At 39.9% G+C, this 9,927-nt stretch overlaps 1 protein-coding gene across 1 annotated transcript; it reads right to left on the reverse strand.

The window, feature by feature from the left end:
• Nucleotides 1-833: 833 nt before the first annotated feature.
• Nucleotides 834-2,906, reverse strand: LOC116357707 (trace amine-associated receptor 13c-like). The gene has a single exon (XM_031805663.1). It carries the CDS (start codon nucleotides 2,868-2,870, stop codon nucleotides 1,920-1,922), a length of 951 nt encoding a protein of 316 aa, XP_031661523.1. The 5' UTR covers nucleotides 2,871-2,906; the 3' UTR covers nucleotides 834-1,919.
• Between the last annotated feature and the right edge of the window lie 7,021 nt (nucleotides 2,907-9,927).

A 9,927-nucleotide genomic window follows, 5' to 3' on the forward strand; every position in this document is an offset into this window, starting at 1 on the left:
GGTGACTGCAGTCCACACTTTGATCTTGGTAATCACTGCCAACAAACAAGAGTGTTGTCATGTTCAGACAAAACACGTTACTTCCTTCAGCACACTACTACAACAGTGTGACTGTTGTGGAATAAAATGTTCAATATATTCAATATTTCCTTTAACATCGTCTGTGTTGTGTGCTTATTGTTTAACCATTGATATGTTCTAGGTCATTTTGAAACCTTAAGGAGCATCAGGTACTGATGAAATGTCTACCAAAGGCATGTCTAATGTTTTTGAGATAAATTACACTGGTCACTGTTCAAAACATTTCTAAAGTAGTAATAAAGTCTGAATAGTCTTCACTTTAGATTAGAGACTGCAAAACGACTTTACTAATGATCAGTAAATGGTTTATAAGGATATTTATTAAACATCTTATGAATCATTATTACTTACTAAAGAAGTTGTTTATAAATGTGGGAATAACTAGCTTGCTAAAACAAATGTGAGCGTAGTGATACATGAATGATGAATAAACTATTTACTTATCCATTATTAATTATTTAGTGTGTTACCCAATCACTATATTCATTCACACTAAACAGCTTCAGGGAGAGCTGCTCTGGTGTGACCCCTGACCTGGCAGCAGTGATGTAGTGAGAGTAGTGGTAGTGTTCTTAATCAGTATATTGAGGTTGAAGTGTCTACTGTGGTCTCCTGCACTGTTGTGTTTAATGATTAATGCATATAGTAGTAATTTAAAAATGTCATAATACCCAGGTGATTAACATTTAGCAAATGTGTGCGTAATAATAAATGGTGAGCAAACTGTAAATGCCTTACAAATGGTTTATTACTGAATATTATAAAGTGTTACACATAAACTGCTTACACAATTGAGATAGACTTGGACGTCATCAAATATGCAGTATTGAACATTTCAGATCCACTACACTTGCTAATGGCATTGAGTCCCAATTGAGCCACTAGAGGGTAATGTTAGACAATATACAGAATGATTCATGACTTCCTCAAAATGTACTTTAAGAATAATTACATACTGTTTACTGTATCATTAAATAACACGGAACAACCACAGACTTTGGTATTTGGAATATACAACCCACAATGACTTCTTATGCCTTCTCCAAGCCATTCCAATCCAGCCTAATCCTTTTGTATCAACAACAACATCTATCTATGATGACAACACAGAGAAGTATTGGTAAGTGAGAGTAGTGGCAGTGTTCATAACCAGTATGTTGAGGTTGAAGTGTCTGCTGTGGTCTCCTGCACTGTTGTGTTTAATCATTAATGCATATAGTAGTTATTTATACATGTCAGAATACCCAGGTGAGTAACATTTAGCAAATGGGGAACTAATAATAAATAGTGATCAAACTGTAAATGTCTTACAAATGGTTTATAACTGAATGTTATTATAAAGTGTTACCCATAATTGCATATTCTGACATTTTACCATCAAATACTTACACAATACACAATTTAGTTAGATCTGGATGTTATCTGATATCATGAGGTATTGTACATTTCAACTTTAATGTACTTGTAGAAGGCGTTGTGTCCCAATTGCGCCACTAGGGGGGAATATTAGAAAGTAAATTGAATTACTCATGACATCCTTAAAATGTACATTTGGTATTTGGTATTAATTAGGATCCCCACTAGCCAATGCAAAAGCATCAGCTAATCTTCCTGGGTCCACATTAAATAACATGCAACAACCACAGACTTTGGTATTTGGAAAATACAATCAAAGTCTTTTATAAAACAAGATTATCTATTCATATGCCTTGTCTGATTAATTCCAATCCAATTCAGACAAACATTCTGTATCAACAGAATGTTATCTATGATTACAACAGTGCATAACAACACAACATCAAACATGTTTGTCAAAGTTAGGCATAAAAACATAGGAACTATGAACGCCTTAACTTCAGAGTTATAATACATTTAGCTGTCACTTTGAACCATGGATAAAATAAAGCATAAATTATTGGATTGATAAAAGAGTTAAAAAGTGGTAGAAAGCTAAAGAAAAGTGATGATGAATCTAAATTGACTAAATAAAAAAAGAAAAAAGGAATCCAACAGCTTAGATAGGTGAAAACAACAATAGACAGAGTTTTTGCTGCTTTTGTCTCAGACTTATTTGCCTGTACAGTTTTAACACCAGACACACTGGCAGCCTGTTTTGAAAATACCTTTCTGGCCTGTGATCTGGCCACCACAAAGATTTTCATATAAAGTGTTATAATAATAGAGCACGGGACAACCATTGTAAATATAAGGTCAATTATATTAACCCAGATTAACCCTTCTACAATAAAACATTCTTTCAAACAACTACTTGGTACTTGTACGTTCACAGAGATTTTCATAATAGCAGCACGGTATATGATACAATAACACCAGGTAATGGATATACAACACATAATTCTTGTTACTGTTATTTTAGAGTGGTACAATAAGGGATCACACACAGCAACATAGCGGTCAATAGATATCAAGACCAAATTGCCGAGAGATAAAGAAGTACACAAACAAGAGATGTAGAATTGAAACACACAGAAATATTCCCCAAATCCCCAGCATGGTTCCATAATTGCTACAGTCACTACTGGTATCACAATCAGTCCCACCAGGAGATCTGACACAGCCAGAGAGAGGATGAGCAGGTTGGTTGGAGTCTGGAGCTGCTTGAAGTGAGAGATGGAGATGATCACCAGTAGGTTCAAAAATACTGTAACTGTTGAAATCAATGAGAAGAAGATGTACAGTGTTATGTGGATAGATGTCGACAGCAAAGCCTTTCTGCAAGAAGAGTTTCTGTCTTGAAAACAGTATTGAACATCTTCATGCTTCTCCATTTGTAATCAAGGGTCAAAATGCTGAGGTCCTGCTCCTGCTTGGTCCTGTGTGTGACCCTGTCAGGTGAGTCTTCTGACAAACTCTGAGCTCTGCCTCTCTATTTATCCCTAAGTGACAAACAGATACTCTCCTCCCTGTAGTGTCTCTGCACACACACACACACACACACACAAACACACACACACCACCAATAACAAAACATACATACGTGAAGACACAAATTAAATGGTTGGATAAACAAATCATTTGTGAAAACATGATGTAATGTATGACAGGGTTGAATGTTGCTGTGCCCACCTCGCCTGACCTTCAGCCTTACTGAGAGTTAGAGATGAGAGAAAAGGTATATTTACTTAACTGAGCATTTTAATGGGGAAAATATAATATGGTTGATGTTTTGGTCACTCAAAGGCTATTTTGTCAGGTCCCCAGCTCTGTTCCCCACTGCTGCATTGATTGTTGTCTGTCTTTTTGTTACCCAGTTCTTGACGCTGTTCCTGTCCTGTTGCATGTCCGTTACAAATTGAATTTCAACTCCCTGTACCTGCTTCTCTTCTCCAGCATCCTTCCTTACAGAGGTAGTATTGCCATCTGTAGGAACACTATGAGGATCTGACCCCCCCCCCCCCCTGTCACTGGAGGATAAGGTGGAGTTGGCTTACACACTACAGGAAGGTGCCTAATCGGGTCCTCTTCATCAGGAGCCAGGACGAACTCAGGTGAGAGAGTGAGATGACTCTGTTTGGAGACAGTTGTGGCCTTGGGAGTCCTGGGTACAGAGAGAAGCTTACAGCCAAATTGACTCGCTCTGATGAGTCACAGAAAGTGCGCAGTTCCCTTTCTGCCATCTGGTTGTCTGCCTTTGAGGGCACATAGCATCTGAGCATGGTTATGGTGGAGAGGTCTGAGAACAGACTTGCACACGTCTTCCATCTGCCCGTCAGGTAGTACGTGGTCATCACAGCCCCTCCTACTGATCCAGAGTTTCTGTACAAGAACCTTTAGCTGAGTAATGAAAGGGAGGATGTAGCCTAAGAGATCATATTGGCTGGCCAGCACTCTGTAAATTATCCTCAAGGCTTCTCTCTGGACAGGTCCTTGTTCGTAGCCGAGGGTGTCTGGCTAACAGCTCAGGTCCATAATTAGTTATTGTGAATCGATGGTGGTCTGGGAGAGCCATATCCCACTGCTCTTTGACCTACCTTCTAGGGGAAGGCGTTCCACAGAGGTATGTTATTGGCCCATTGCCTAACCTCGTACCCCCCGGAAAAGAGGCAGCATTGCAGCCTGTCCACCAACAACTTTGATTCGGTCCTCGTGGGTAGACTTTGGAGCCCGTTGTCAACATAGAAGGCGTGTTCGACTCACTCCTGATTTTATTTTATTTGGATCTCTTTTAGTCCCCATTCCAAGAGTCCTTAAACATTAAAATACAATTTAAAATGCGAACACATTTCCACATATAACACACTATTACAAACATACATAATATACTAACATAATGACCCAATAAATACTCAATCTAAAAAATGTTGATTCTTCATCTACTATAGTCTCACAACATTTCTATGTATTATATTTAAATTGTTTTAAAATAATGTTTACATTTCTATATGAAAGGTTTCTAGTTTGCTCAGTTAATTTATTCCATTTCTTTATTGCTCTAAATCAAAATGTTATTTTGCCCATTTCTCTTTTCTGTCTGGACAAGGCATAGATGGTGGACAATCTATTCCTAGTATTTACGGAATGTCTCTCTTACCAACTGAATACCGTTGTGAATAGAACTTGGCCGTTTTAAATTATGTATATTATGAAATAAAAATATGCATGTTTTTTAAAATTATCTTATCGATTGATGACCAACCAAGAACATTGCGCATGACTGCAACAGAAGAACCATATCTCCACCTTAAAACAATCCTTGCTGCTTTGTTCTGTGCATTCTGCAGCCTCCTAACTTCACTTGATTATACATTTCCCCAGACCACAGAACAGTAGTTCACCCGACTCTCAATTAATGTTTGTTATTTGCTGAATAAATTTTCCTGGTAAATTTTTATCTATCTTTCTGATTATGCATGCTGTTTTAATACATATTTTTTTACATAAATTAGTTATTTGAGACGACCATGATAAGTAGTTGTCTAACTGCACTACCAATAGTTTGGTTTCTGCAACTTCTTTAATTTGTACTCCTCCCATACTTAATTGTATCCCATGCTGTTTTGGCCTTTTCCTAGTGGAACAGACCAACTGTGGTTTTCTTGGTGTTTAAAACAAGTTTGTTTTGGCAAACCCACTCCCTAATATTCTCCAAATCTCCTTGTAAAGCTTGCTGTACCTGTTGAACCGATTGTCTTGCTGTCACGCCCTGACCTTAGAGCTTTTTATGTCTCTATTTTGGTTTGTTCAGAGTATGATTTGGGTGGGCATTCTATGTTCCTTTTTCTATGTTTTTGTATTTCTTTGTTTTTGGCCGGGTATGGTTCTCAATCAGGGACAGCAGTCTATCGTTGTCTCTGATTGGGAACCATACCTAGGTAACTTTTTCCCACTGGGTTTTTGTGGGTAGTTATTTTCCGTTTTGTGTTTCTGCACCTGACAGGACTGTATCGGTTTTCGTTCATTCTGTGTTGTTTTTTGTTATTTAGTGTTCAGTTGTAATAAAAATATGAACGCTTACCAATTGTAGTATCATCTGCAAATATATTAGCTTGAGTTTCAGCTAAGGCATAGGGAAGGTCGTTGGTATATATTAAATAAAGAAGTGGCCCAAGGCAGCTGCCCTGCGGTATTCCACAGTTTAACACATTAGGGGACGAAAATGAACCATTGATATAGGTGGACTGTTTCCTGTCAGTTAGATATGACTGTACCCAATTCAATGCTACCTCCTTAAAACCATAATCCATCAATTTTGTCAAAATTATTTCATGATCCACTAAATCAAATGCTGCACTGAAATCTACAAATAGTACACCCACAAACTTGCCATTATCCATAGCATTGAGCCACTGGTCAGTAATGTCAACCAATGCAGTGGTAGTGGATTGGTTTTTGCGATAAGCATGCTGATTGGCTGTAATCAGATCATTCTTTTCCATGTACTCCCATATTTGTCTACTCACAATACCTTCCTATTTCTTGCTTAGTGTAGGGAGTAGACTAATTGGTCGACTATTGGCAGGAGTAATGGGTTCTTTGCTGTCTTTAGGAATAGGACACAGTTTCGCATGCTTCCATACATTTGCAAACATTCCCTTTTCCAGTGACCAATTAAATATGTATCTCAGTGGAACTGCAATCTGGAGAGCAGCACAGCCAGGCAAATTTTTTTCCATTATGATCGTCGTAGTGAGGAGACCAAAGCGCAGCGTGATGTGAATACATATTTTAATGTAAGATGAAAGAACACGAAAACAAACTTACAAAAAACAACAAAACTAACATGACTGCTATAAACACTGAGTGCAAACATGCAATAACCCATGAAATAACCCAAGGAATATGGCTGCCTAAATATGGTTCCCAATCAGAGACAACGATAAACACCTGCCTCTAATTGAGAACCAATCTAGGCAACCATAGACCTACAAACACTAGAACGTAAACAACCCCATAAACCTACAAAACCTCTAGATGAGACTAAAACACACATACTACCCTCGTCACACCCTGACCTAACCAAAATATATAAAGAAAACAAAGAATACTCCGGTCAGGGCGTGACATTACCATCAGGTAATGACTTCAATAGGTTTAACACCTCCTCCACTGACACCATTTGCAGACTAAAAGAGCAGATCTTGTTGCTCATAATATGATCATCAATCCATTGAACAATAGCTTGTTTGGATGAATGTATGTTTACATTGTTGCTCAGTAAATAAATGTTCTTGGTAAAAAAATCTGCAAAATGATTGGCAATATCAACTGGTTTTGTTATTATTCTCCCATCAACCTCCACACTAGATGGGCATGATGAGATAGATGTACAAAGTAAGCCCTTAACTGTGTTCCATACCTTATTAGAATCATTTTCCCAACCTATAAAAGCATTGTTGTAAAATAACATTTTTTCTTCTTTTGATTCAATTTAACTGCATAAATACGTAATATTCTGTTCATTAATTTCTAATTTGACTTGGCTGCTAAGACTTTTTCCATATTTCTTTGAGAAAAAGCCTCACAGAGTTCATCAATCCATGGAGATGGACAAGCACCAACTGTACTCTTTCTTAGGGGCATGATGGTCCATTACTTCAGTGAGCAAATCAATAAAACATTCTGTAGCGTGATTTAAATCATCCTCTAGATAAATCAGCTCCCAGAGTACAGCAGCCAAATCATTTAGAAATAGCTCATGATTAAATGTTTTATAATTGAACATCCGTATTGCCATCATGGTGGTCCTGAGAATGTTTCTGGAGGGCGTAGATGGCGCAGCAGGGACTACACATCGTTACGAAGGGTAAGACCTGCCATTCATAGGTGCTCGGCTCTGCTTTTCAGTCCAAACGAACCTGAGTGACTTGTCGGAGGGGAGAAGTTGCACCTGGTGAAGAATGATTTTGATAGCGCCACCTAAAGCCACTGTGTCATGTTTAAACCAGAGGAGCATGCAGAGCAGGAAAGGGCCACAGGTTGGTCATGGTAGTAGGCAATTATTCAAGATCTGACCTTTGTGCTGATAGGAGCAGTTGAACACTAGGGTGTGACCTGCACAGCACGACCTTGCACAGCCCAACCAAGCACGATGTGGACAGCGACATGGCCTCACAGAGGGCCAGTACTGACTGGCTTGATGGGGACCAACAGGGTGGATGGTCAGACCCTAATAGAGGCTGTGCCCTGTAGATCTGTGGCAGTAGCAATTCTTTCAGGTGTGGGTACCTACTCTGAAGCATGTCAAAGGGGGAGGTGTGCTCGGTGAAGCAGAGACTGTCCGCTGTGAAAGCATTGTGGACTTGATACCGGTGCCACTGTCTACTTCAGGGGATATGATGAGTGACAGAAGCTCTGCTTACTTGTAGTACTGTATATTGTGACATATAATGCAAAGGCTCATTACCTATGGTTCACCCTCTAACCCAAGGCAATAGGCAACAGCAGGAAGACTGATGGAACTTTCAGAGCAATCATCAAGAACGGTATGTCTCCATTGCCTCCTCACCATGATGTAAGATGACTCTGACCACTTTCAACATCTCTCATGGTGAGTGCTCAAGGTATCTCGGCTTTGTTGGTTGTGATCATAAGGAGTCTCCTGTGCTCCTGCGGTATGATTCCATGTGGAACTATGAGGTGTAACTCCTTGCCGGTGTTGCTTGTCTTTTTTAGGGTGCATTCCTTTGGAGTGTTTTCGCCCCCACCTCCAGCAGCGGCCTTTAACTGAAATTCAATCCCTGACCTTCTCACCAGAGAGCTGTATGAACTCAGGACATGAGCCTAGGAAGTGTTCTTCCCATTCACAGGAAGGACTTTAGAATTTAAACTTGGGATTTTTATGGTTTGATTGTTGCTGCTTGCCACGAGGAGAGCTGTAATTGGCTTGTTTGTGGTCAAGTTCACTGGTCAGGAACATGCTGGTGGTACCCAGGCATTATGGTTCTTTCTGGTTAACCTCCTTCTTGTCCTGGTAGAGAACAGAAGCTGTCTGGGAGAGACTTTTGGCTCTTGCTCTCACCGGCAACCAGTCAGACATGTTCTGGAGGATAAAGGGTTGGCCTATTTCATCATAACAATGCTTACCTACTGTAAATAAGTCATTAAAGCAGACCTAAATTAATGTTTGTCTTATTGTTGAGATTAGTAAAAATGCTAGGCAAATTGCCATCCTAACATGGCATTGCTGGTATTACCCTCTTTTTCCTTCTCAACTGCCTGGTAGAGTTTGGATATTTCCAAAATAAACATTAAGTTGAAGAAAAAAAACTATTTTAAATTCCTACTTGAGTTGTTAGTGATAGGAATATAAGATATAAAATGTTTTCAACATGTTTCTCAAGAAGAGACAGTTAAAGGGATAAAGAACCATGAACGTAAAGGTTTTAATTTAACCTTTAAGGCGCAATGAATGACCTTTTCCTTAGGTTCTATAAAGGTGCTTGGAACTGGTGACAACTTAACACTTATCAAAGCAATCAAATATTTAGATGGAGCTCCAAACAGGGGTTGTGTTTTTGAAAAATGTAGAGCATCATGCTAGCTTTAGAAGCCAGCTCTGCCATTCAAACGCAAAATCTCATACTGAAGCTCGTTAGACTTCCAATAGTCAAGACATGTAAGGGTCTATGTGTACCTGGTGCAGAGGAGTCAGGCACAGGACAGCAGAGATGAGTGTCGCTGTAAGGGTCTATGTGTACCTGGTGCAGAGGAGTCAGGCACAGGACAGCAGAGATGAGTGTCGCTGTAAGGGTCTATGTGTACCTGGTGCAGAGGAGTCAGGCACAGGACAGCAGAGATGAGTGTCGCTGTAAGAGTCTATGTGTACCTGGTGCAGAGGAGTCAGGCGCAGGACAGCAGAGATGAGTGTCGCTGTAAGGGTCTATGTGTACCTGGTGCAGAGGAGTCAGGCTCAGGACAGCAGAGATGAGTGTCGCTGTAAGGGTCTATGTGTACCTGGTGCAGAGGAGTCAGGCGCAGGACAGCAGAGATGAGTGTCGCTGTAAGGGTCTATGTGTACCTGGTGCAGAGGAGTCAGGCACAGGACAGCAGAGATGAGTGTCGCTGTAAGGGTCTATGTGTACCTGGTGCAGAGGAGTCAGGCACAGGACAGCAGAGATGAGTGTCGCTGTAAGGGTCTATGTGTACCTGGTGCAGAGGAGTCAGGCACAGGACAGCAGAGATTAGTAAATAAAAGTAACTTTACTCAAAGTCATCAAAATACAAGATAAATCCAAGCCCACAATACGGACCACAAAAACAACAAACAATCACTCACAACAAAACATGGGGAACAGAGGGTTAAATACTAAACAGGTAATTGGGTGAGGGAAACCAGGTGTGTAAGACATAGACAAAACAAATGAAAAGTGGATCGGCGGTGGCTAG

Source organism: Oncorhynchus kisutch, linkage group LG26 (assembly GCF_002021735.2).
Source record: "Oncorhynchus kisutch isolate 150728-3 linkage group LG26, Okis_V2, whole genome shotgun sequence".
Lineage (NCBI taxonomy): Eukaryota > Metazoa > Chordata > Actinopteri > Salmoniformes > Salmonidae > Oncorhynchus > Oncorhynchus kisutch.

Coding starts and splice junctions, on each gene's coding strand:
- LOC116357707 (XM_031805663.1), bottom strand. CDS start 2,870: ATGGAGAAGCATGAAGATGTTCAATACTGTTTTCAAGACAGAAACTCT.